The 27,998-nt window shown below is 40.3% G+C and overlaps 1 protein-coding gene across 2 annotated transcripts; it reads right to left on the bottom strand.

Annotated features, from left to right (window-relative positions):
• Positions 1-11: 11 nt before the first annotated feature.
• On the bottom strand, positions 12-27,969 carry prx (periaxin). 2 transcript variants are annotated; one of them, XM_008426582.2, is made up of 9 exons: positions 27,745-27,966; positions 18,449-18,504; positions 16,648-16,755; positions 15,747-15,872; positions 15,240-15,399; positions 14,155-14,348; positions 13,600-13,820; positions 2,259-13,507; positions 12-2,070 (listed from the first exon to the last, which is right to left on the bottom strand). In XM_008426582.2, the coding sequence occupies exons 4-9, from the start codon at positions 15,774-15,776 to the stop codon at positions 1,799-1,801; spliced, it is 12,126 nt and encodes a 4,041-aa protein (XP_008424804.1). In that variant the 5' UTR covers positions 15,777-15,872; positions 16,648-16,755; positions 18,449-18,504; positions 27,745-27,966; the 3' UTR covers positions 12-1,798. The 2 variants fall into 2 exon arrangements, with proteins under 2 accessions (XP_008424804.1, XP_081470279.1); XM_081614153.1 differs by having other exon boundaries at positions 2,027-2,160; positions 27,745-27,969.
• Between the last annotated feature and the right edge of the window lie 29 nt (positions 27,970-27,998).

The raw sequence follows: 27,998 nt of genomic DNA, 5'->3' as shown, positions 1-27,998 counted from the left end.
CAACAACAAAAGAGTGAATAATATTTTATTGTCTTTCCAATGCAGCTCTGGCACAACACTTAGTTCTGAAAATCTTAAAATCCAAGAGAAAATGTGATCACCTCATTCATCCAGAAAGGTAAAAACATCTGTTCACATACAGTAGAGCCCACGCAATGTTATCTTGACTTTACTTTGCTTTTTAAAAAACATTTTTTCACCTGCTAAACGCTGCTTCCTTTCAGTTACCAAAGGAAAACTAAACAACAATCAAATGAAAAGCACAAATTTGCTCTGATGCTTTAAATATTTTGCAGCTGATATTTTGAATATCCCTTTCTTTGATCTTAAGCAGTATTTCCTCATTTTAGAAATGAAAATGGTGAATATATTGACTTACTGGCAGACAGTTTTATAAAGGTAACAGTTAAAGGCACTTCTTATATTATTATGTAGCACTAACCACACAAAACATATTAAGCTACACTTTGGCTTCTGAGCAAATTAAAGCTTGCCACTCCTTAATTAGTTTCATTGTAGCAGCCAAAAATAAGATCTACAGTTCATTTTTGTGTTGAACTCTTTGAATTAAATCCCTTAAATTCCCATCGTCTCATTTTTACGTTTTCGCAACAACAATAAAATCTCCATCATGAGACTGTTGAATAATTTCCAGGCGATGCAAAGTGAAAATATAAATATAAAGAGGCTAGCAGCATGTTGACCTAAATGTTTGAGAGAAATCTGCCACTATAAGGTCAGAGGTCACAGAGCAGAAGAGTCCATCCAGAGCATCCTGCGTACACACAGCGGTAAACTCTGGGACGTAGCACCAACTAAATGCCTTCAGTATAAATCTTACGTAGAAAATAACAGCCGATCATCTTTATAACCTCACACTTTTCCTGCAACACCAACAAAAGAAATCTTCAGATTAAAAAGAAAACAAAAGAAAAAACAAACCCAACTCTGGTGAATATGAAAATAATTACATTTTGCTTTGAAGGGACAACGCTAAAAAAACAACAACAAAAAACGCTATAATATAGAGATATTTACATAAATTTATCCAGTATGTTTTCTGATCGATCAGCATAAATGAAAAAAAAAATCTGGTACAATGTATAGTTCTCATGTGACGTCGCACTTCCGGGAACTTTGTAGCTGACAGCCATCTTGGTAGGTAACATATCTGTCATGACAGTTGCTATGACAACAATAAACAAGGCACAAGCTTAGAACTAGCTCTCACCTATTTCCTTTCTAACTTATAAAAATATAAGAACAATTTCTCGAGTACTCTGCTTTCTTTTTGTTGGTCTCGAAGCCATTGGTTCATCTATGCTTTGTGCTGGACTTGCCTACCAAGATGGTGGTTCAGTGGCGCGGCTCACTTCCGGTTCAGACTTGTGGGAACTACATCGACTCTGCTGGTGAGCGTAAAGTTATTCACACTTTGAATAAACAAAAATAAATAATTGATGACGTGTTGGTATTTAGTTGAGTTTATCAAAACTGAACAAAACTGGATAAATAATTAGGACAAACCTAACAAAACTAAATGAACAACAAAAATAGTCAAATGAAAAAAACAAAACTGGTATATATTACTCTTTAGTTGTAATACTGATAGTAACGCTGGTTGATAAAAAGACCTTGTATTTCATCACAATCATGCCCAACCTGATAAAATATAAAAGATAAACTTTCATTTTTCCCCACATTAAAATAACACTGCAACCTCATCAGTCTAAAAAAAAAACACAAAAACAAAGAAAACCAAAAGTTATTTAAGATATCAGTACAGCATTCTCAGTAGTTAAAAGTCTGACACTTGGTGAGTAGTTACTGAAGACTCGCCGGTCCGAGTCTCAGTGGTAACCAGGTGTCTGGTGATTCTCGTCGTCTTGGTGACCGTTGTGACGGTTCCCTCCTCTGTGGAAGAGACTTGGTGCTCTTCGGACATTTGCTGGCTGGCGAAGTCGAGTCCAGAGGTGTGGAGACAGAAGGACCCGGAGACGTCCACCTCCCCTCCCAGCTCGCCCCTGCGCTGGGCATGAGGGGAACCCTCTGGGGTTATCTGGAGGAAGCCTGGGGTCAGGAGACGGGGACAGATGCAAGAGGAAGCAAGGAAGAGTGCGTAGGATAAGTGAAGAAATCAGGACTGAAAGGAAACTTTGTCTTCAGTAAGAGAAAATAAATCAGGAAGAGAGATGTTAATGGTTCAGGAACATCCTCTAGATACTACAAATGATCATTGCTGGTGGGTCTGCTCCTACCTGTGGCATGGGGCTTCAGTGTGAACTTGGGGACCTTGAACCAGGAGGTAGATTCCTTTTCCTCTCTCTCTTTGCTTTTGCTCTCCACCTCACTCCACATCTGAACCTTCGTTGATGTGAACTCTGGACCAAAACCCAGTGGAGACTCTGAACTGTCCCTGTCCAACATCTCCGTTCGGGCATGAGATGACACCACTTCCTTTAAGGCCATTTTGTCTGGAGTTTCAGCCCCTTGGAGGTCACCCTTTACTTCTGATGAAGAGTCCTTTCCCATTTTATCCCCCGATGCCACCTTGCTGTACGGACTAGTGAACTCCACCTTTGGAAGTTTGATTTTGCCCCCGAATGTCCCTTTATCATCCTTGTGATGAGTTTCAGCATTTTCTCCATTGAGACTTGAACTGTCTCCCTTCGAAGTGACATCAGCAGACCCTGATTTGCCTGACGAAAATGAAACTTTGGGCATTTTAATCTTTGCTCCCTTTGACTTTTCCTCTTCCTCTGCGTCTCTTTCAGATTTATCTTTAGACTTCCCAAAGCTTGACTTCTTTTTGATTTTGGGCATCTTCACTTTGACATCTTCTGTCTCAGCTTCAGCTGCTGTCTTCTTGTTTGGGGGGGTAATGCTTGCAGATGCCTGCCCTGTTTCATTTGGATTCACCAAAACAAAAACAGCTTTCTTTACTTTGGGCATTTTAGGACCCTCATACCGAATTTCTGGTCTCCTTCCTTCAGGAGATGAGATGGAGGGTAATGGGACCCCAAATTTAGGGATCTTGACTTTCTTCTCTGTTTCTGTTTTGTCATCATCTTCATCTTGTGATGTACCAATATCAAATTCTATATCAGGTATTCTAGGTGCTTTGACTTCTTTACTGGAAGATGACGGGCCTCCATTGGTACCTGAGCCTGTTTTGAGACTAACGCTTGGTAACGTCACCTCTGGTGCTGTGATGTTAACTTGACATTTATCAGTTGCATGGCCATTGTTTTTGACATCAACATCCCCACTATGTTTTACTTCTGCGGTTACATCTTCAACACCTTTCATTTTTGGCACTCCAATCTTGAATTTTTTGCCCTTCTTTCCCTTCTTAACTTTGCTGTCGGCTCCTGATGTGTTTAGATCCAGGTCTGGTAATACAATTTTTTTCTTGTCCATCTTAACTTCCCCTTTTTGAAATCCTATGTCCAGTTCTACATCTTCTTTTGGACCTTCAATATCTATTGTTGGCATTTTCAGTTTTATACCTTTGCTCTCTCCCTCAATATTTAAATCGGCCTTCAGATCTGGAGTTACCACTTGTAACCCAGGCTCAGCTTTGGGTATTTTATCCTTTGGCATTGATATTTTTCCCTTCGTAAATTTGGCATCTGGACCTGTAACTTCCATCTCCATAGTAGGGACTTCACTACCTTTACCTTTAGGAAGGGAAATATCAACTTCAGGCATCTTTATATGGGGTAGTTTGATCGTTCCACCCTCTACCTCAGTTTTTCCACTAGGTCCGTCAGAGCTCGTTTTTGGCATCTTGACTTGTCCTTCTTTCTTTATGTCCAACTCTGGAGCTTCCACAGAAGGTTTTACTTTGGGAAAAGATATATCAACTTTTGGCAACTTGAATTTTCCTCCTTCACTCTTAATGCCAGTGTTGGGGCCTGCAGTTTTATCTTTTGGCAAAGAAATGTCTCCAGAGGGTACTTCTGGTAGGCTTCCCTCTACTTTTAACTCTGTTCCTTCAAATTTGCCAGCATTACCTTTGGGTAAAGAGATGTCAACATTTGGCATTTTCAGGTGAGGCATTTTTATTTTGCCCTCTGTACCCCCTATCTCAATATCAGGACTCTCAATTCTTCCTTTGGGTAATAATATATCAACTGAAGGCATACTAAAGTGTGGCATCTTAAGCTTTCCACCTTCACCCTCAATCTCCACATCTGGACCATCTTTTCCTTTGCTGACTGAGAAGTCCACATTTGGCATTTTTACATGAGGCACTTTGAATTTTCCTCCCAAATTTCCTGTAATGCCAGCGTCTGGGTCAGTTTTTCCTTTAGATACGGATGTGTCAACTGATGGCAATTTTACATATGGCGTATTGAATTTTGCTCCTCCACCGCCTTCGATATCTAAACCTTCAGCCTTTCCTTTGGGAAGGGCTATTTCAACAGATGGCATACCAATCTGGGGCATCTTATAAGTTCCCTTTTCTCCTTTGAGCTCAACATCTGGACCTTCAATCTGTCCCTTGGGGAGAGAAACCTCAACATTTGGCATTTTATATTGAGGTAATTTGACTTTGTCTTCAGAAGTGCCCTCTATCTGAACATTTGGACCTTCACCTTTTCCTTTAGAAAGTGAAAAATCAACAGAGGGCATGCTGATTTGTGGCATCTTGAATTTTTCTCCTTTGATTTCCACATCTGGACCTTCAATTTTTCCCTTCGGGAGAGAGATATCAACATTTGGCATCTTTATGTGAGGCATTTTGATTTTTCCTCTTTCTCCATCCGTTTCAGGTGCCTCATTCCCTTGGAATTTACCCTTTGGAAGAGAGATGTCAACCCTGGGCATTTTAAACTTTTGCTCTGCAGTCCCCTCCATTTTAATTTCAGGGGCTTCCAATTTTGCTTTTGGCAGTGAAATATCAGCCTTTGGTAGAGTTATATCAACAGTGGGCATTTTGATGTAAGGCATTTTAAACTTCCCTCCATCACCCTCTATTTCAGTTTTAGGTATATTGATATCTTTAGGTTTTCCTTTAGGAAGATTCACATCTAATGTTGGCATTGTTACTTGAGGCATTTTGAATTTTCCGTCACCTCCTTTAAGTTCTATATCTGATCCTTCAATCTCTTGGGATTTGCCTTTTGGGAGAGACACATCAAGGTCTACTTTGGGAATAGAAACATCAATCTTAGGCATTTTGGGAATTTTAAGGTTTCCTTCGTAACCTTTAATATCTGCTTCTGAAACATCAACTTCTGTTTTAGGTAGAAGAACCTCCATCTCTGGTGTTTTAGCCTCTGGGAGTGACAGCTCAACGGAAGGCATCTTGACTTTGCCCTGGGCTTTAAGTTCACCACTTGGTTTACCTAAATCTTTTTCTTTGGAGCCAAATCCTGGGATTGAGAACTTTGGTAACTTGAGAGTGACATCAGGTGCATGAAAGCCACTCTTTCTATCCACTTCAGCTTCCCCTTTAGCATCAACCTCTCCTTCTGGAAGTTGAACCTTTGGAGAAGACATCTTGAACTTTGGAAACTTTACTTTATGTTTTGCCTTGTCTGGGCTCTCAGTCCTGAAATCCAGGTGAGGAAGGTCAGCTTTTCCTTTTTTCAGGTTGACATCAACATCAGGACAAGACACTGATACATCTGTATCTTTTTTAGATATTCCAAATGAAGGCATTTTTATTTTTGGTTTCTTCATTTTGACTTTTCCATCCCCATCAAATTCTACTGATGGTGCCCTCATCTCTCCTTCAATATTTGGCGGATGGAGGGAAATATCTCCCTTGAGTCCAGATGCCTCCAAATCACCACTCTTTGACTTTACACCAAACCGGGGGAAAGTGAAACTAGGCACTTTGAGGGAGACATTAGGCAAATCAAAGCTGCCACCTGAAGAAGGTCTTCCTCCCTCTGCTTTCAAAAGTTCAACTTCAATATCATCACCTTTAGGTTTGTTAAGGCTAAAGTCTAGATCCACTTTTGGGGCTGAGATGTCAACTGTTGGTGGCTTGACTGAGGGAAGTTTCAGTGATGCACCTGGACCTTCTACATCTTCAGTCTTAACCTTCAGTTGGGCTGGTTTGAGATCACCTTTCAGACCCCACATCTCCAAATCTCCAGATGCATCGGGTCCACTGATGTCGACTTTAAGGCCTTTATCCTTTGACCCAGATGGAAGACTTAGGTCCAGATCAAATTTGGGCATATTTATGTCAAGAGTTGGCATGTGGAACTTTCCACCTGTTCCTCCTTTTACGTTTGGACCCTTGATATCAACATCGATTTCAGGACCTTTTATGTTGGCTTGTGGTTCCTTTGCTTTCATGTCAGGAAGATGCAAAGAAGGCATATGAAACTTGCCTCCTTTCTTAGCATATCCATCAGTGTCAATTTCTCCTTCGACCTTTGGTTTTGGAAGAGATAAATCAATGTCTGGCATCTCAATGTTTCCTGCCTTGATGTCTGTGCCTTTAATTTTAACATTCCCTTCAGGAAGGCTCACCTTCGGTAAAGACACATCAATTTTTGGCATTTTAAACTTACCCCTCTTACCCTCAACACCCTCAAACTCATAGTCACCTTGGACTTTTCCTTTGGGGAGTGAAATATCAACAGCTGGTAAGTTAATTTTCCCTCCTTCAACCTCTGGGCTTTTGAGGTTGACATCTACTTCTGGAGATTTGACTTTAGGAAACGATAAATCACCCTTGATTTTAGGCCCTTGAATATCAACATCTCCCTTTCCTTTGATTTTAGGAAGGGACAGATTAACCGAGGGAATGTGAAACTTGCTGCTTGTACCTGTGTCGACATTCATTTCTACATCTGTCTTTGCTTTTGGAAGTGAAATGTCAGCAGCTGGTACTTCAATTTCTCCTTTTATGTCTGGCCCTCCAAAACTGGCATCAGCCTTAGGGAGAGTAACCTTTGGTAAGGAGATATCGAATTTTGGTAATTTAAACTTCCCACCCTTCATTTCAGGGGGCTCAACATCAAGGTCAATATCAGTCTTTCCTTTGGGGAGGGAGACATCAACAGCAGGCATTTTGATTTTTCCTCCTTCAATTTCAGGATCATCTACATTTACATTAGGCCCCTTAGCTCTTATTTTAGGAAGAGTAATGTCAATTGAAGGCATGTGAAACTTGCCTTCTTTGTTGGAAAGCATTCCAGTTTCAATTTCTCCTCCTGCTTTACCCCCTGAGAGCGATATGTCAACATCTGGCATGTCAATATTTCCTCCCTTCATTTCAGGTCCTTTCATTTTCAGATCACCTTCTGGAAGATTGACTTTGGGCAACGAGACATCAAATGTGGGCATTTTAAGTTTACTACCTTTAACTTTAGGTCCTTCCACATTTAAATCACCCTCAAATTGTCCACCTTGAAGTGATATTTCACCTTTGGGTTTGGGTACTTCAATATCCATATCAACTCCTTTTGTTTTTATTTTAGGAAGAGAGATATCTATTGAGGGCAGTTGAAACTTGCCTTTTTTGTCACTTTGTCCCTGAATATCTATGTCTCCCTCAACTTTTCCTGTAGAAGTTGAGATATCAGCGGCTGGAATTTCAAGTTTTCCCTTAACATCAGGTCCTTTGACTTTGACAGCACCCTCTGGTAGACTAAATTTTGGAAGTGAAATATCAACTTTGGGCAGGTTTACTTTCCCCCCTTTTAATTCCGGACCTCCAACGCTGAGGTCAGCATCAATATTTTCTTTTGGAAGTGAAATGTTAGCTTCAGGTATGTTGAGTTTTCCACCCTTAAATTCTGGACATTCAACATTTATCTCAGTTCTTTTGGTTTTCACTTTAGGAAGAGAGATGTCAATGTTTGGCATGTGGAATTTGCCTCCCTTCCCAGCATGTCCTTCAGTTGCAATGTCTCCCTTTACTTTTCCTTTGGGAAATGACAAATCAATGTCTGGCAACTCAATTTTTCCTGTTTTGAACTCTGGGCCTTTTATCTTCAAATCACCCTCAGGGAGATTAACCTTTGGTAAAGACATGTCAATTTTTGGCATTTTAAATTTACCCCCCTTCACCTCAGGGCCCTCAACTTCTATGCCACCTTCAAGTTTCCCTTTGGGGTATGAGATGTCTGGGGTTGGTTGAACTACCTTTCCTACTTCAACCTCTGGGCCTCTAAGACTGATATCTACCTCTGGACACTTTACTTTAGGTAGAGACAAATCACCCTTGATGTCAGATTTTTCAATCTCAATGTCGGCTCCCTTTGCTTTGAGCCTTGGAAGAGAGAAATCCACTGTGGGCATATGAAATTTGCCCCCTTTACCACTTTCAACATTTACATCTACATCTGCTTTTGGTAGTGAAATGTCAGTGGCTGGCTTCTCAATTTTCCCTTTCATATCTGGTCCTTCTACATTGATGTCAACCTTTGGGACGGTAATCTTTGGGAGAGAAACATCAAATTTTGGCATCTTAAATTTTCCCCCTTTCACTTCAATTCCTTCTGCCATGACATTGCCTTCTATTTCACCTTTGGGAAGTGAAACATCCACACTTGGTAGGTCAACCTTTCCTCCTTCAATGTCAGGGCCTTTGATGGTAATATCCATGTCTGGAGACTTGATTTTAGGGAGTGATACGTCACCCTTGATTTTAGGTCCTTGAATGTCAACATTGGCTTCCTTTCCTTTGATTGTAGGGAAAGAGATATCAACCGAGGGCAAGTGAAACTTGCTTTTACCACTGCCTACATCAACCTCTACATCTGTCTTTGGTTTGGGCAGTGAAATATCAGCAGATGGTACTTCCATTTCTCCTTTCATGTCTGGCCCTTCAACACTGACATCAGTCTTTGGGAGAGTAACGTTTGGTAAGGAGATATCAAATTTAGGTAATTTAAACTTCCCACCTTTCATCTCGGGACCCTCAACATCAAAGTCATCATCGACCTTTCCTTTAGGGAGGGAGAAATTAATAGCAGGTACTTTGATTTTTCCTCCCTTTAGATCAGGGGCCTTGAGACTAGCATCTATATCAGGAGACTGTGTTTTGGGAAGTGAAATATCAAGAGATGGTAAATTTATCTTCCCACCTTCAATTTCAGGACCCTCAAAGTTGACCTCTGGTCCCTTAGCTTTTGGAAGTGAAATATCACCAGCTGTAATTTTTGTTTTTCCTTTAATCTCTGGACCTTCAATGTTGGAATCAATCTTTGGGAGCATAATCTTTGGTAAAGAAAAGTCAAATTTTGGCATCTTGAACTTCCCTCCTTTCATGTCCATGCCTTCAGTGTTAACATCACCCTCCACTTTAAATGATGATGGTGTAACGTCAACATTCACATCCGGACCCTGAAGACCAACATTTAATTCAGGAGACTTCAGTTTAGGTGCAGAAACATCCACTGAAGGCAAATTTACCTTTCCACCTTGAATTTCACCACTCAGCTCTGGTCCTTTACCTTTTACTTTAGGAAGAGAAATGTCAATTGAGGGCATTTGGAACTTGCTTCCTTTACTGACATGTCCTCCGGCTTCAATTTCCCCTTTTGCTTTTCCTTTAGGGATTGATATATCAAGGTCTGGCATCTCAAGTTTCTCTCCCTTGATATTTGGGTCTTTTATTCTGATATCACCCTCTGGAAGACTTACTTTGGGCAATGAGACATCAAATTTTGGCATTTTTAACTTTCCACCTTTTATCTCTGAACTTTCAACATCAAAGTCTCCACCAGTTTTTCCTTTGGGAAATGAGATGTCCACAGTTGGCAAGTTAAATCCTTCTTTTACATTAGGGCCTTTGAGGCTCAGATCACCCTCCACTTTGCCCTTTGGTAGTGTGATGTCGCCTTTTAGGTTTGGACCTTCAAGATCAATGTCGGTTCCTTTTGCTTTTAATTTAGGGAGAGAAACATCAAGAGAGGGCAGTTGAAACTTGGCCTCTTTGTCCATGTGACCATCAATGTCAATTTCTCCTTTTACTTTGGGTAGAGAAATGTCAACATGGCCCTCTGGAAGGTTTGTCTTTGGAAGGGAAATATCAAATTTGGGTATTTTGAATTTTCCTCCTTTTACTTCAGTACTTTCGATATTGAGGTCAATATCAGCTTTTCCTTTTGGAAGAGCAAGGTCAATGTCAGGCATGTTGATGTCTCCTTGTTTAAGTTCAGGTCCTTCTATGTTGACCTCTGGTCCTTTAGCTTTTATCTTTGGTAGAGAAAAATCAACAGAGGGTATGTGAAACTTCCCGCCTTTCCAGCCATGCCCATCAGTTTCTACATCTGATTTTCCTTTAGGCAGTGAAATATCAATGTCTGGCATCTCAATCTTCTTGCCCTTGAAGTCAGGACCCTTTACTTTGACTTCACCTTCAGGAAAGTTTACTTTTGGCATTGAAATATCAAATGTTGGCATTTTTGTCTTTCCTCCTTTTATTTCAGCGTCTTTAACATCAATCTCAAAGTCAGCTTTTGGTTTTGGAAGTGAAATGTCAACATCTGGGCCCTGGAGGCTGATGTCTACCTCTGGAGATTTTATTTTAGGTGCTGAAATATCCATTGATGGCACGTCAAATGTTTTTCCTTCACCTTTAAGCCCTTTAACGTCAATACCAGCTTCTCTGGATTTTATCTTTGGAAGGTTAATGTTTAACGAAGGCATGTGAAATTTGGCTCCTTTTGCTCCATGACCGTCAAGATCTCCTTCTATTGTTCCTTCAGGAGGTGAAATGTCAACAGCTGGCATTTCAATCTTTCCTTTAATGTCCGGTCCTTGCACTTTGACGTCACCCTCTGGTACGTCCAATTTTGGAGCTGAAACTTTAAATTTGGGCATTTTGAGTTTTCCTGCTTTTCCCTCTGGTCCTTTAATATTTATGCCAAATTTGCCTTTTCCTTTAGGAAGTTTAGTATCAAAATTTCCATCTACTCCAGAGTGGATGTCAATATCAATGTTTCCAAGTTTTTTCCCTCTAGGCAATGAGAGATCAATTCTGGGCATTTCAAATTTGTCAGCTTTGACTTTTGGACCTTGAAAGTTTACGTCTCCTTCTGGAATTTTAACGCTGGGTAAGTCAATGTCTACAGACGGCACATTGAATCCAGCCATTTTACTTTCACCACCAAAATCAATGTCAGCTTCCAGTGTTCCTTGTGGTGGGGAGATGTCGATAGTTGGTGCTTTTACTTCTCCACTTATAATTTCTGGCCCTTCGATGTTGATTTCACCTCGCTTTGATTTGATTTTAGGTAGGGAAACGTCAACTGAGGGTAAATGAAAATGCCCTCCTTTAGTTTTAGTTCCTATGTCCACATCTAATTGTCCCTTTGGAAGTGAGATGTCAGCAGACTGTCCTTTGATTTCAATGTTCTCCTCATGCATCTTCACTTTTGGAAGGGACACATCAAGCGAAGGCATCTTTAACTTCCCCCCTTTCCCTTCAACAGTTATCTTCCCCTCTACTTTTTCTTTTGGAAGAGAAATGTCTTTTGTAGGAAAATTCATTTTCCCTTCTTTGATCCCGGTTCCTTTTAAATTGACATTAGCTGTAGGTGATTTGATGTTAAATTCAGGACCTTCACTGTCGATGTCAGTTCCCCCCTCAGGTGGTTTTATTGTAGGGAGAGAAATGTCAAGAGATGGCATGTTGAATTTTGCTCCTCCTTTGACTGTAGGTTCTTTAACATCTAGTTCTCTGTCTTCGGTTTTCCCCTTAGGCAATGAGATGTCAAACGTCGGCATCTTAAATTTGGCTCCACCTTTTCCCTCCACATCCACACTGCCTTGTTCCCTTGAAGTCGGAAGCGAGAGGTCGATCTTTGGAAGTTCGGGAGCTTCTAGTTTCACATCTCCTTCAGGAAGTTTCATCTTAGGGAGAGAAATGCTTACAGAAGGCATGTTGAATTTGCCTCCCTCGACTTTTCCTTCAATGTCGAGCTCAGCCTTGGGTTTAGGTAGAGAAACATCTGCTGATGCCAGCGCAGTTTTCTCTCCTTTAATGTCGACCTCAGCCCCAGCTGTTGCCATTTTTGGGAGTTTGATGTTGACAGAAGGCATTTTGAACTTTCCTCCTTTTGCGTCTGGACTTCCTATTTCAACATCACCCTCTGCCTTTCCTCTTGGCACAGAGATATTTACAGAAGGCACAGGAATTTCACCTTCAACCTCGAGCTTAGGGGTTTTTACGTGACCTTCTGGTTTTAGTTTTGGCAGAGACACGTCTATTGAAGGCATTTTGAATTTTCCCCCCTCAATGTCTCCCTTTATTTCTCCTTTAGGCAATGAAATACCAGGCATTTCAAATTTGCCACCTTTCACTTTTTGGCCTTCAGTGCCGACTTCCACTTTGCCTGCCTTCAGTTTAGGCAGCGAGACATCAACAGATGGCAGCTGAAATGTTCCCTTTCTTTCACCGTCAGCTGCTCCTGCGTTGCTTTTTGGAAGAGTTAAATCTACTTTGGGCAACTTGAATCCGACTTCCATGTCTCCTTCTGCGTCTGATGAATTCATTTTAGGAAGAGTTATGTCAAAATTAGGCAGCTTAAACTTTCCGTCTCCACCAACGTAATAGTCCATGTCCACATCCGCGCCGTCCGATTTCATTGTTGGAAAAGAGACGTCAACAGAAGGTGGGTCAAACTTTCCTCCGCCTCCTGGGCCTTTAATATCAACACCAGGAGCTTCCATCTTTGGCAGAGAGATTTTGGGCCCTTTCGCAGTTCCCTCTATTTCATCGGGAATTCTCCTACCTGAATCAAACTCCAGACCAGCATCGGGTACAGAGATGTTGATAGTAGGCATGTTGATCTCTGACTTCCCTGCTCCTTCAACCCCTTGGACTGAATAACTTGTGTCAGACTTTCCCTTTATCTTTGGCAAAGAAATATCTACTGAGGGTATTTGAACTGAGGCAGCTTTTCCTGATACGTCTCCTTTAATTTTTGGTTTGGTGACCTCCACGTTAGGAACGCTAAATTCTCCATCACCTCTAATTTCAGCTGTTGGGGTTTTGATGTCAGGTACTTTCACTCCCTCCGCTTTCACCTTGATTTCACCGTCAATCTCATCCGAGTGGCGCGAGAGTCTGATTTTGGGTAGTTTCAACTTTGGTATTCTGAGTTTTGCATCTTCCTTGCCGACATCAGCTTCTCCTTTGACGTCTACTTTAGGAGTCTTGATCTCCGCACTTCCTTTCACGTTGGGCAGAGACGCCTCGGCTTTTCCTGAAGGGAGGGCAAACTCCACATCTGGGGGGCTGAATCTTGAGCCTCTCTTCTCCACGTCTTTGTCTTTTTTTCCAGACAAACCGACCTCCACCGACGGCGACTGGACGCTTATCTCTGGAGGCCTGAGCTCCACGCTTCCCGAGGAAGAACCCGACTTTGCGTGTTTCGTCTTGGGAAATACGATCCCAAACTTGTGTCCCTTTCCTTTGGCTTTCACTTTAGCTCCAGGTATTTCAGACGGAGGGATGCTCTCTTGTCCCTCAAGTTCCAGTTTTCCTCCCGCACCACTGCGTCCCTTCGCTTTCATATGGGGGAACCTGAAAACACACCCACAGTCCGAACTGTAAGCAGAAACCTGGATGTGAACTTAACATCCAACCAGAACAGTATTTGTCGGAGCTAAACTAACCTGATCCTCGTTTTTGCCTTTCCAACGCTCCCTGTTCCTCTAACCTCTACGTCACTCTTCCTCTGGTTTAACTTGGGAAGTGAAAACTCCACGTCAACCTCAGCTGGTGGGGGGGTTCCCTCGATCACCAGCTCCTCCTTGCGCTTCTCTTTCAGCCTCTTCAGACCAAAACGACCCCCTCTTTTCTTCTGGATCTTAAACGGTTTCATGCCTTTCACACTCTGGAACAGAAAAGCAAAGCATGTGGTTTGAACAAGTGTGGAACAGCTTTGTTGCTGAACCTCTTTGTAACTTAAAGGATATTTTTGTTGGATTGTTTTGGAACGATATTGCAGTTATAGTGGAGTTATTCCTGTTGAATGTGACGTGTAGCCAATCAGAAAGCGAGGAGACGAAAACATGGAGGGGAATTCAAAACAACTGGAAGTAAAAGTTAGTATCAGTAGAGGGAGAACATTTAGTTGTTTCTCTCCAAGTTCAGTTCGAAAACAGAACTATTAGGTCAACCAGTTCCTCCTTTAAAATGCAAGTCTGTTTAAGAAAACATCTGGTTACCATTTTAGCCATCTTGGCCTTGGGACCTTTGACCTCCAGGCTGGGAACTCTTGGCCGGACGCTGACGTCAGCTTTAGGAACGGTCCTCTTGACCTGGAAGCTGACCTTATATGGCTCTGCGCACTGAAGGATCTTCAGCGCATCCTCATAGCGCACATTGTCAAAGTAGACCTTCGCACTCAGCAGCTGATCACCTTCAGAGAGGAGATTATCAATCAATCAGTAAATCAGGAAATACCAATATCAGGGGGCATAACTGCAAAGGTTTTACCACAAATTACTCTTCTACACTGCAAAAACACAAAATATTACCAAGTATTTTAATGTTGTTTCGAGTTAAAATCTCTTAGTACACTTTAAATTGGACAAAACTACTTACAAGTAACTTTTTAGTGAGACATGGAAGCTCAAAAATGTCAAAATCAGATTTTCCAGAATTTTTTTGAAAGAAAATTGTCAACATTTGAAATTCAGAAATTTCCAATTTTGTGGAAAACTTATATCTCTAACATATTTCTGAGATTACTCTCAAAACGTTTGGAAAAGCTTTTAGGCAGAAATTTACTACAATTTTTTCTACAATGGCCATAAAATGGCAGGTTTAGCATATTTGCTGTTTTAAAAAAAAATAAAAAAAGACACATAGTTTTCCTGTTTGGTACGTTTTAATTTCTGATACGAAGCAACATTTCAGTTATGAACTGTGTGATAATGTTTGAATGTCGCATGTGGATTTTATTTCCTGTACTAAAACACAAGAGTCATTGTAATTTATGCTACAGATGAGATTAGTTATGTGGATTAATGATGTGAATTTATGTTAAATATACGATATTTTTCTGTTGCTGTCTGGACTGAAGTTAACCACCACCTTTATTTCCTCTATTAGAATAAACACAGTAAACCTGAATGTGTCTGTCGTGAATCGACCTACTGGACCTGAGACGAACACAGAAGGGTTACAAACGGGCCTTGCAGTCCGGATCGCTTTATGTATAAAAAAACGAGGATCGTCTGAACACAGACGATTCTTTGACCCTGTGCCTTACAATCCGCTGCTCCCTGTAGTCCGGGGAATACGGTACCTTGCTGCAGACTCAGGTGTTTAGCAGCCGGAGAGTCTTTGAGGACGTCTTTGACAAAGATGCCGTGTTGTCCTCCACCCGTCACGCTGTAGCCGCTGGCTCCGGCCTCCGCCTCCGTCTCCACCACGATCTCCACAGCCTTGGAGATTTCCTCCACACTCTGACAGACACAAGGAAACAAATCCTCACATCCAGAGACACAGCAGATGTTGTTCTGGGGGTTTGGTGTCGCAGGGCTGCCACCAGGCTGAGCATTGATTTTTTTTAAATATTTGACTTTTTTAAAGACTTTATTGCTGGTGTTTTTGTTTTGTTAATGCCTTCCAATAACACATTTACAATTACTTGGTCATATTTTCTGCCGACTTTAAACATTTTTAACTCAAAACCACAGACGGCCTCTGGATGACTGGTGTAGGTTTCTGTGGGAAACCCCGTGTTGGCAGAATTTACTTCATGAAAACCCGTTTATGAATCCAAATGTGGGATTAATGCTGCCCTGCTTACCGTCTGCTCTTCTGCAGACTCTGAGTCCATCTCTGGTTCGGCCAGTTTGCAGGTCGACTCTCGTAAATGACTTCTTTTCTGACTCAAAACCTGCTTCAGCTCTGCATGTAGTTTCTCCTTCTGCACCTGCAGACAGAAAAAAACACTTTCTGATCGACTCAACGCAGCATTTATCTGAGGCGATCAATAATGTGACAGGATTGGCTATAAAAGCAGCAACTGGTAGATTTCCTCAAAGGAAAACTGGCACAAATTTTAGAAAAATCCCCCCATCCCCAAAACCTGAAGTTTTCAGAAAGTTTGTTCCAGATTTGTGGCGCATAGAAGCTGAATGCTGCTTCTCCATGTTTGGTTCTGGTTCTGGATGCAGACCAGAACCAGAACCAGAAGACCTGAGAGGTCTGGAGGGTTGATACAATACCAGCAGATCGTTCAGTGATTTATATACAACAACAGCATTTTGAAGTCCATTCTCTCAGTGGAAGGATTGTAGAACTGGGTGATGTTCTCCATCTTCCTGTTTTTAGTCAGAACGCCAGCAGCAGCGTTCTGGATCCGATTCATTATTTTAGGCAGACCTGCTGCAGTAATCAATGCGACTAAAGATGAACGGATGGATGAGTTTCTCTAAATCTTGCTGAGACATTCGTCCTCTAATCCCGTAAAAGTTCTTCAGGTGACAGAAGACCGACTTTGTAACCATCTTTATGTGGCTCTGAAGGTTCAGACCCAGATTTCAGGCTGATCTCTAGTTTCCTGATGTAATAACTAAAGCTGAGTAATTTTCAGGTACTCTACTCACATCTGCCTGGGTTTAGGAGCCTTGAATCTGTTCATTCATTCATTCATAAGAATGCTTCTAAACACAAATATGTGTTTATTGTCCTGTAAAGTGTCTCACCACTCTCTCTGGGCTCTCCTGGTCGTCCGCTGTGCCGCTGTGGTGAGGGTTGCGCTGCGAGGCCGAGGGCGATCTGGACGAGGGGGGAGACCGCCGCTTGTCTTTCACCTGAATGCAGAAACCAATCAATCAATCAATCAATCAATCAAGTTTATTTGTATAGCAAATTTCAGCAACCCGGCCGTTCAAAGTGCTTCACATTATGAAAAAAACCTCCAACAACAGAAATCACACTTTGTTAGCGCCATCATTAAAATGATCAATAAATATCAAATTGGTGAATTTTTATTTATGATTAATCAAAGGAAACTCCAACCAGAGGAACTCAGTGTTTCAGCAGCTCTGCAGTTTTCTGCAAGTTTACTCCAGATTTGTGGCACATATATTCTTCCATAGAAGCTGCTTCTCCATACTTGGTTCTGGGGATGTGGAGCAAACCAGAACCAGAACCATGACCATCTTTGGAAACTCAAACATTCTTGGTGCAAATGAAATAAAAATCCAATCACAATGTCTGACCAGTAGAGATGCTAAAATCAATAAAACATCAACCCGTTGAGTTCTGACTATAAAACCATAAATCCTGCTCTGGTGCCACTGGGTTTGCTGCCTTTCAGCTGAGCTGGACTCGGATCGCTTCAGCTCTTCCTCCCGCTCTGCAGGAAGCGTGTCATGACCCCGTCTGTCGCATCTCCTTCCACTTTTTGTTTCATGAACTCTTGCACGGTAAATCCTGTGAAAACACTGCGTCCCGACACTTTGCTGGTGTGACCGGTACCGCGGCAGCGCGTTTCCGGTCCTAAAATAGTTACAATTATTCCTGCATGAGACGCAGAGTTCAGCCCAGGTTCATCCACTTTGATTTTCTTTCTTATTCTGTAACTGCTAATTTGTTGAAGTCACTCTTCAACATGCAAAAGAGAAAAGAACATTTATATAAAAACCTTGTGTGTCTTCACCTAATTCAAACAATGGCTGCATTTTCTGCACCAAAACTGGAACAAAATCTCAATAACTGGATGATCGGAATGAGGTAATTGGATGCTAGCTAATTGCCAGCTGCTAACTGTGGTGGGTATGCTAACTAGCTAATCTGCTAATGTGCTAATTTTCCATTTAGCTATGTAGCTTTTTTGCTAACTTGAAAACGTTTAGCACATCAACCTTCCCTTTAAAAATCACTCAAGTAGATATAAGCAGAGTCGGGTAGTTACTACTTACATTTACTGGAATTACTTTTGAAAAAAATGTACTTTTAAGAGTACTTTTACTATGCTGTACTTTAAGTAATAGTACTATGAGGTATTTCTACTTTTGAGTAAAATGTCTGCATTTTCTGCCCTCTGAATGAAAAACAAACATGTTTTAAACAAAAAATTCACCAGACACAGACAGTTTCTGTTAAAGTCTCATGAGTTTTTAAAATAAAATAAAATGATTAGGAAACAATTCAATTTGCTTGATTTTGTTACTTATATGAATTATTGTCATTTTCGTCCTTAAAATACCAAAATTTACATTTAACTTTATATTTAATCTGTCTGATGTCATTTTTAAATATTATTAAATCACTGATAATTTGATCAGTTGCTCAGTACTTGAGTATTAATTTTACTTTTACGTGAGTAAAAACGTGATCTGATCCACTTTACCTTCAAACATTTCCAAACTAAACTCTACCAGTTTGTCCTGGATTGTTTCTACAGCAGCTTCACACCAGCACCAGAGCTTCTGATGCTAAATGTCTCCAAAACATCAACACTCGAGTCCAAACATTGAGTCAACGTGTCTGTTTACTCACGGCTTGATTTCTGGTCTGGCTGTAAACATGGCTGTCCTCTTGGTCAATGTCAGAGTCTGAAACACAAAATAAAACATCAGAAAAACTCCAGAGGAGCAAATAATCATGACCTAAAAAGCTGTGTAGCAGTAATTAGCTCCCAGCAGAACGTTGAAGACTGTGGCATTCATGTCAGGCGTAGCATGTGAAGCTAAAGGATCTGATATAGCAACAAGGCCAGCAGCTTGGAGCTTCTGGCGGTCTTTACATTCTTTCCGTCCCGTTGATCATTCCTCTGAGTCGGCTACATGAGCCTGAGCCGTTTGCATAACTCCTCCAACAAGCTAACACATAAAGTCTGGCTGATAAGGAACGGAGCAAACCACCAATGGAGGGCGGCGACCTGATCATAAAAATGATAATTTGGACATGTGGGCAAACAACAAGGTGTGACAAACGAAGCCACTCCTGATAAAAACTGCTAAATATTCAACTGGAGTCATTTTTGTCTCACCAGTAAGACAAAATGCTTACTGAGTCCAAGTCTTTTACTTAAAGCAGTGAAGAGCCTGATTTCATTTCCATATCTGCGTATTAGAACCAGGCATTGCATTACTTAACTTTATTGCAATTCATCGCCTTTTCTTTTATTTCTTGCAAAGCGGAACCTTTGTATCCAGACGTTTGTAGTACAGCCGTAAATCGGATGCACAAGCTACTTCCGCTGACAGTGATGAGCAACCAAGCCGCTTGGCTGTAAAAAACGATCAGCCTGGATGATGGAAAAGACTGTTGTGCTCAAGTTGTGCTAAAACAAGTTAGCCTATTATAATAGCATCTCAATGCTAAACATGTAGCAACAGCACAGATGCTAACGCTAACGTTAGCTTCCACAGTCCAGTTTCATTTCCACCCGAAGGCTAAATGAGTATAACAAAACTTTGCACCAATTTGGTTAAATAACCCAAATAACAGAATAATAAATATCTTTGTTGATTAGCTCACAGGTTTAATTATTCAATAATTTAACAGTAAAAATGTTTTTCAATTGAAAATGTTGCTTTTTTGCGCATGAAAAATATATGGACAATTTAGCTCTGAAAAACAAAACATTCAAAAGGTAAAGTGTTTTTTTTCCTGATCCTTAAACAAGATTATTATAACAAAATCTGGTTTAATATAAATATTTGAAAGGTATGAAGAGGTTTAGCTAATGTCTGAAATTTTTTACTTTAGATATTTCCAAAAATGTTTTAGAAAATTTCTGATATCCAAAAAATTTTATGCAAATTTGCAACTTTTGGAGCTCAGACATTTCCATGTTTTTTCTAGAAAATGTCAGATTAATCTAAGAATTTGAGTTTTTACTCCTTTTTTAATGAACAATGGCACTAATACACCATCGTAGTTTGGTCATAGTTCAGTAACTACGCCTCTAAAAAACCTCACAATTTCATAGTTTTGTCACAAATATCTACATTTTATAACTCATAAATTTCCCAATTTTTCCTGAAAAATGTCTGAGATTCATCTCAAGATTTCTGAGTTTTTTGGAGACAATTTTCTCTTTTTCCGTATCTACATTGGCTCTGATATGCTGTCGCGTCGATGCCATTCTTCAGAGTCCTGTCTTCTTCATGTGATCTCTTTTTTAACTCATGCTGTGTGTGTGTGTGTGTGTGTGTGTGTGTGTGTGTGTGTGAAAACTGATATGTGTGTGTAAATTTGTGCGTATATTCCAGCCCGGTGTGTCAGTGTGGGTTCCCGTTTGTGTTGGAGATATCAGGAGTTCAACACTTAAAAAAAACCAACGCATCACATTTACTGCTGCCGTCGCTGCAAAACAGTAAATTTATCTTAAAGAATGAAGCAAAGGAGCAAAAAATATGAAAGTTTTTAAGTAGAATAAAGTTCAGATGGGAGGTTTATGGATGTTTGCAGGCGGGACGGACAGCAGCAGGTGGAGGAGGCGGCGCCCCCTGGGTGGAGCAGAGGAGCGGCGCAGGACGAGGCGATGATCTGAAATGCTTCGCATCTCAATCTTATTATAGATCCGACTCACATCTGCAGCCCTGAACACACCCAGCGAATGCCAGAGAGAGCTTTGACCTCTGACCTCCTGCATACTGCATGCAGGTGCAGCAGCCATGATGGTTCTTTTTCTGATAATTTAAGATAATTTAACATTCCCATTGAAGAAAAGGTCATTTAATAAAGATTTTTTGAGATTATTTGAAAATAGTCTCTAATCCGCAGGAACTGCAGATATTTTCCACCTAAAGTCGATAAAGCAGGTTTCACTAAACGTTTTCCTGATTGTTTCTCTGTATCTGAAGATATTTACACGTCCAAATAACTCGGGTTACATTTTAGTTCGGCATGTTTGATTCTCCGTTTCTACACTGATGGAGAAAATTTGTTACAAAGATTTACTGCTGCCTGTTAAGTGAAGCTTATATCAGGATGATGTGTCAGAACCATTACAGAGATATAATATTAAATAAAAATTTAAAAAAATAAAAAAGTTTTCTAGAAATAAAACGTGGATTGTTTTTATGTACCAGCGAAAGTTTTGAGATTAATCTCAGAAATTTAAAAAAAAAGGCAAATTTGTTATTTTCATTAAATTTTCAGAAAAAATTCAGGAATTTTTCTTGATAAGTTTTTTTTTCCAGAAAAGTATTAGAAGTGGAAAATTTGCTATCAAAAAAATCTGATTTTTCTTTATTAATCTGAGACATTTTAGCTGGTGAATAGGAAATAATTTAACTTTAATGCTAAAAATCGGCTAAAATGGTTTTAAAAATAAACCCGGATCGTCTCCATCTTTCCTTCCTCACAGAAAACACAAGAAAAACATTTGGAAAATAATCAGACAGTTACTGCGGCTATTTCTGCAGACACGTTTTCTTAAACTGAAATCAACATTTCAGAGTAAAAAAGGAAAAAGTGTAAAACGTTGTAATGATTCCCGCCTGAGGCTGCAACGGCTGCAGTTTGTTTCTGTCAGCCTCCGTCTGAGATTTTAATGTTTAAATGAAGGTTGTTGTTGTTGCAACCAAATAAATGACATGGACTTTGTTTATACAGCTGTGATTTAATGTCTTCAGTTTGAATTTCTTAATGATAGTTTCCTGTTTTACTTTGGTAAGCCATTCTGCTCTGCTCACTTCCTGTTTGCATGTCGACATGCAGACAGACCTGGTGAGGGAAGATTATTATGCATAATTATGATGCACATAATAATATTGTGCATCATAATTTTTGGAGAAAAAAAATTTGATTTTTTTACAAAGAAAATCTGAAAGAAAAAGGTTTGAAAAGTCAAAAATTTGCGAGACAAAACTGAATTTTTGAGCATAACTTCAGAAATTTTGTAAAAAAGGAAAAAAGAAAAGAAAATGAAAGTACAAAATTTTAACATCTTTGACTTTCAAAATTTGGAAAATTTCCAAAAGTTGAAAGGTTTTAAAATTTGAAAACTTTCCAAACATCAAACATTTTTGACTTTTCATACTAATTTATTCATTTATTTATTTTTACAAAAGTAAATATTTTCTACCTTTGAAACTTAGAAAAGTTTCAAACGTAAAAGTCGGAACTAGAAAACTTTCCAAAAGTAAAAATATTTTGACTTTTGAAACAATTTCCAGTTTTATAATTTAATTTCTGAGATTAAATAAAAGAAACTTCTGTTTTTTTTCTCTCTGCACCGACCCTACGGCATCACGTGTTGCACCTCCACGGTTCACGCCTCTTATAGTCTCCAAACAGTTGCTCCCAAATTCACCCTTTCACTTCATGCAGCCACCTTCTCCGTTAGCCTGAGCGGAGGTCAACCCAGAGGTCACATGAAGGAAGATCCTGACTCGTCTGAGTCCGTCAGACGTTGCCGTTGGCTCAGCTCTGCCTGAGCTGGAGCATCATGTCGGCCCGAAGACAACGAGCCCCACGCTGAGCTTTAAACGGTTGATAATGGCGCCGGCGCAGGACAGACAGCTGAGGACGTGTTTGGGATTTATTTGTAGAGCGAGGTTTTATCAGCACAAACCAGATAGCAGACACAAAAATATTTCCTCCTCTGCCGCGTGCGCAGGAGTTCACACTCAGGAAATACCGCCGAACTTTCTCACAATTGGTGGCAGTCTGGGCAGATAACACCAAAAGTTTTTTTTGTTTTTTTCCTTTGGATCTAATTTTAGGACAATCACACGTCTGGAGGAGGGGAAGCTGTTTCTATTCCGGGCGCTACGCTAACTGTAAACACATCAGACGGCTGAATGCAGATCTCCATGCTCACTTCTCACAGAAACAACGGTATCTTTCACACCAAGATAAGATGAAGTTGGTGTCTCTATAAAATTAGAGAAGACTTGTTTTAAGTGAATAATTCCTTAATATTGATGAAAAAGTTTTAGTTCTAGTGACGGATTATTTCACTTTTTGGGGAAAAATGTTATAAGTGAAAAAAGTCTAAGAGTGGAACCAGTACTTCTTCATTAATATTAAGGAATTATTTATTTAAAACAAGCTCCTATCTTGCGTCGTTACCTAGCAACCCCAGCCAAGCCAACCCGTTGCCTAGCAACCAGGGGTGAAAGTAAGGGGGTACTGCGTACCCCTAAAAGATTTAGCGGGGGTACGAAGTACCTGCAAGAGGGGAGCGGCTGTCTGCTGTAAAAAACATCAACGGGTTCACTGTTCAGCCGTGACTGATCAGTTTTTCAAGAACAATCCAAAAACACGACATAATCAGTTAATAAATAGCTTTTTTCCCCCCATTTCATATAGTTTCTGAACTCTTCGTGCTTTGCTAGAGCAGCGGGGCGACGCGTCGATCGGTTTTGAGTCGATCTCGGCATCAGGAGACAAACTGAACGTCGCAGGAGGCTGAGAGCAGCACGTCCTCCTCTGGCTCCTTATCGAAACGTTCGTGACTTTATTAAAGAACAACAACAACAAAAAATCAACATAACCCAACAACAACAATAATAATCTCAGTGATTATTGTGTGTTGTGCAATTCTGTGCGTTTCGGTTCGAGCAGAGCAGGAGTTTAAAATGAACTCATCAACCACCGCTGTGTTCACGAGAGGCTTATTAATGATAAATATCAAGCCTGCAAACCTAATATTGTAACGGACTGAATGTTTTGGTTTTAACATAATCTCTGGTCGGCTTGTGGAGCGCAGGAGGTTGCCATAGCAACGGGTGTGCTTAAATGACAGAGACGGAGAGTAAAAAGGTGCGAGTGGTTTAGAGTCGATCACCTGTTCAGGTTGTTTTACCTGTTTTGGCTCATCACAGCCGCCGTAGTTTCTGAACGTTCAATAAGCGACAAACTTGGACTAATTACCTCGTTCTGTGAGAGTTTACGTCATTTACAACAAACATCAAACATGGTAAATATGTTTCATTAAGTATTTAACAAACAAAATGGCTTCTACCGCGATAATTATGTGAAATTAAATTAATTGTCTGATATAAAATATAGTTTGGTGCTTTGAGCTCAGAGTCTGAGAGGCTTTTCCTTTATCAAACAAATTTGTTTTGCCTCTTATTTAGTGGAAACATTGATGTTGATGAGATTTTCTCCAAAATAACATTTTTCAACCTTTATAGCTCCACTGTTGAAAATGAGAAGCTAACATTCACAAATGACAGTGAAATAAAATCCAGTCCAACATCTGGTTTGAGGTGATTCCTCTGGATCCTGTTGGCGGAAAAATATCCCAACTTCAGAAGATGAGCTTTAACCTACAGAGCTCTGTGGTCCCTCCTGTCAGTATGAGAGTCAGGGTGAGGAGGCGCCATGTTAGGAAGAGAAGTGGAAGCTGCAGGATCTTCAGAACAAACAGGTCATGATGCTGGGCTACTGATAATCCCTCTGTCTGGACACAGGATCAATAGAACCAGTTTAAAAGATAAATAAATGGTTATATGTCAGACATGGAAAACTGGGATGCATCCATGCCCTGATGTTCAGGATTTAGGTCTCATAGCATCTGAAGGTGTCAACATTGCTGCCAGTGGGCTGAGGGAGGAAATACAGCTCCATTTTGTAACAATTCAAGAGCTACCAGCTTTTATCGCTTCAAAAAAAAAAAAAACTCATCAGCACAGAAACTCCAAAGCACACAAAGCTTTAGTTTGGGGACCACCTAACCCAGGGGTCCCCAAACTACGGCCCGCTGGCCGGATCCGGCCCGCCTCCACATTTGGTCCTGCCCCCTGAACACACACACATATATATATATATATATATATATATGTTTTTTTGTCATAGTACCCCCAAGAATTTAAAACTACTTTCATCCCTGCTAGCAACCCAGTACTAGTTCCACTGGCAGATTATTTCATTTAAAACATGAAAAAATGTCTGAAGTGAAATAATCTGCCAGTGGATTTAGTAGTTTTTCATTGTTATTAGGAAATTATTGACTGAAAAACTCCAATGTTGCTGAAAAGTTATTTATAAGATAATTTCGAGTTATTTCAACTGTACTAAGATATTTACATAGAAACTAGACAAAAATACTTGGTAAGATTTTATGTTTTTGCAGTGCAGGACTCTCTCTAGGATCTGACTGGCTGCTAAGAAGCAATTTAAAATGTTTGATTAAGGCGAATAAATGTTCAGTAACGATAAGTTGGGTGAACGAATGCTAAAACAAGCCATGGTGCTAATCATCAGCTCCATCCAAGATGGCCGCCCTCTGGGAGCGGAACGTTTCGGGAAGCCTCCCGCCTCTTTAGATAAGAGCAACCTCCGAGCAGCGCAATTTCCAGATCTGTCAGAGATAGATCACAGGGTGTTCCCCCTAATTTTAAACATCAGATGGAAAAAAAAAAAACCAAGGCACACCCGCAGGCGTCTGCCTCTGGACAGGAAATGCCTTCATGTAAACAGGAAGCAGCGTTACATTTTACCGATCCACATCTCGCAAACAGCTTCTGCTGTTTGACGGGATCAGATGCAGGAACAGAAGATAGAAAACTTGTTGGAAATAAACCTGTGGAGTAATTTCAACATAATCCTGAAGGTGTGATGTAGGCTAGATTTGTTGGTTTAGGTTTTCCTTCCTTGTCTGAGGGAAGTTCACGCTCCAACGTACGTCAGGCGTTTCCTCATGAAGCAAAATCATGACACCACTTGACCCGTAAGTCCTGGTCCAAGCCCAACCGCCGCTGCCCACCGCCCAAAGTCTGTCGCCAGGAAACTGATGATGACCACCATCATCCATCATCTCATTTCATTTCCTTTTTATACCTGCTGCTCTGCAGCATCAATGCATATTTTCACCAATGCGAAACAGAAACAGCTGATTTGCATGTGCAGCATTACAAAAGTATTAATTTCACATTTTGTGACAATATAAACCACAAACTTTAAAGTGTTTTATTTGGATATTGTCTGTTTTTTAGAAAACACTATAAAATGTTAAAACTTTACAAACTCAGGAATCGCCTCATTTTTTTTTCAACCTTTCTGAGATCAATCTCAAAATTTCTGAGTTTTTTTGGCAGAAATCTACACAGCAGTAAAATTAAAACTAATCATCTGAAAAGTGCGGAGTGCTTTTGTATTCATCCCTCTGAGTCAACACTTTGTGGAGCCAAGGTTCATTTAAATTACAGCTGTGTTTTTTTTCCCCGTACGCCTCCATCAGTTCTGCACATCTGGAAACTGAAATGTTTGCATGTTTTTTTTGTAAAAACAGCTCAAGATCTGAGGGCGGCCATTTTAACACATGAACATGCAAGTTTTGAATGTGGCAGCTGCGTTTTTTGGTCTTCATGATGCCGTTTGTTCCCTTCGCCCAGAGTCTCACACGACAACATGAAAGCTGACTTCAGCAGGAGCAACAGCATGAGGGGCCGTTTGTGAAGTTAAAATCAGAAATTAACAAAAATAATTTGGATTATCTGGCCTGTCATATAAAAAAAATTAAAAGTGGATGTTCATTTTTCAACGTTTTGTTTTTACCATGTTATTAGTGTCACAATTTCAATCTAAATATATAACTTAGCTTGCTATCTAAATTTATAGTTAGCTAAACATTTAGTTTGTCACATATATATTTGTCTTGCCAACTAGTTAATTTGAAATTAGCTATTTAGCCTACTAACTAGATATATAGTTTATAAGCTACATATTTAGCTTGCCCAATAGTTGGTTTGAAGCTAACTAATTAGTTAGTAAGCTAAATATGTAGTTTATAATTTAAATGTACAGCTCTATGCTAAATATTTACCTTAGCAGGTAAATATTTAGCTCCAATCTACATATTTAGTTAGCAAGCTACATGTGGCTTGCTAACTAAATATTTATCTTGCTAACAAAATACTTAGCTTGTAAGTCAGATATTTAGGTTACTAACTAAATATATTGTCCTGAGCTTAATAGTTGGTTTGCAAACTATATAATTAGCTTGCTAATTATTTAATTTGCTAAATATTTAGCTTAAAAATGTGAAATTTGTAAAATAATTAATAACAAGGTAAAAACATCACTTTGATAAATAAACCTCCATATATTTTCCTCTCAGGCCTCCCAACTATTGCTGTTAATTTTTAATTGTTTAGCTTTACAATCGGCTGCCGGTAGAAAACCACCAATCAGATCATCGTTGTCTTGAATCTCATCTTAAATCAGGTTTTTGCAGCTAATAAAAGCGACAAGCATCAAGTCACAGTGACACAGAAACGTCGGAGACCCGGTGCAGCAGAGAGAGTGTTTTGGCTGCTGCGCCCACTTTGGGGCGTCACGCATACCAGGCTGGAACCGGGGGACAAACAGATCCTATGACCGTCATCCTGCAGCTGCTGCCGCCGTTTAACATTCAGACAGCAGCTATTTCACAGAACGACACCCAGAAGCGGCGCAGCTTTTAAAACCAAGTAAATATTTTGATCACTCAGGTGGCATATAGCAAAAAACACAAGAAGAAATAATCAGCAAAATATAAAACATTTAAAAGTCTGGAGTGTTGCTTAACGAGATGCCAGAGGCATGTCACGCTGCAAATAAATAGCATAACCCAGAGTGAATGCTGGAGTGTTTGTACCCGGCCACTGGCATGCTGGAATAAACACAGGCGGCAGCTGTCTAACTAAAACCGTCTTTGCATTTAAACAGCACTCCATTGTTATGCTCTCCAAAATCAGCAGAGTGGAGACGGCTGCGTAAACCGTCCCGCCAAAACTTTGCATTAAGTTAAACAAGGTTTCCAGAGACGAATGAGTCAGATGACAATGTTTGAATGTTGCTGCTGCTTTGTTAAATTAGCTGAAAAATCACAAATGGATCGTAATTACCTTTACTTCCCAACCTCAGTGTGTTTCCTCCAGAGGTTTAAAGGTGACACACCTCCACCTGCAGCAGCAGAAATCAGTTTTCCTTCCTCACATCACTCTGCTGCTTTCCTTCTTCTTCATATAATTATTATTTTTTAAATCATAAATATCTTTCCCCCCCCTCTCTCTGTTTCCCTTTGCCCCTTCAGCCAGCTTGTTGCTCCCCTCACTGAAACTCAGGCCTGGCCCAAACCCATGGCATCTGTTGGAGGGAC

Source organism: Poecilia reticulata, chromosome 13, assembly GCF_904066995.2.
Source record: "Poecilia reticulata chromosome 13, P_reticulata-male-v2, whole genome shotgun sequence".
NCBI classification, from domain to species: domain Eukaryota; kingdom Metazoa; phylum Chordata; class Actinopteri; order Cyprinodontiformes; family Poeciliidae; genus Poecilia; species Poecilia reticulata.
Note: the sequence above shows the minus strand (reverse complement) of the source record. Positions and strands in the feature narration are given on the sequence as shown.

What these genes read in the sequence shown, in the direction of transcription:
- prx (XM_008426582.2), bottom strand. Translation starts at nt 15,776, where the DNA reads ATGGACTCAGAGTCTGCAGAAGAGCAGACG. An exon ending in ACACCTGAGTCTGCAGCAAG is followed by an intron (nt 14,349 to 15,239) that starts GTACCGTATTCC and finishes TCCTCTCTGAAG; the next exon opens with GTGATCAGCTGCTGAGTGCG. An exon ending in ACTGAAGCCCCATGCCACAG is followed by an intron (nt 2,071 to 2,258) that starts GTAGGAGCAGAC and finishes TCCTGACCCCAG; the next exon opens with GCTTCCTCCAGATAACCCCA.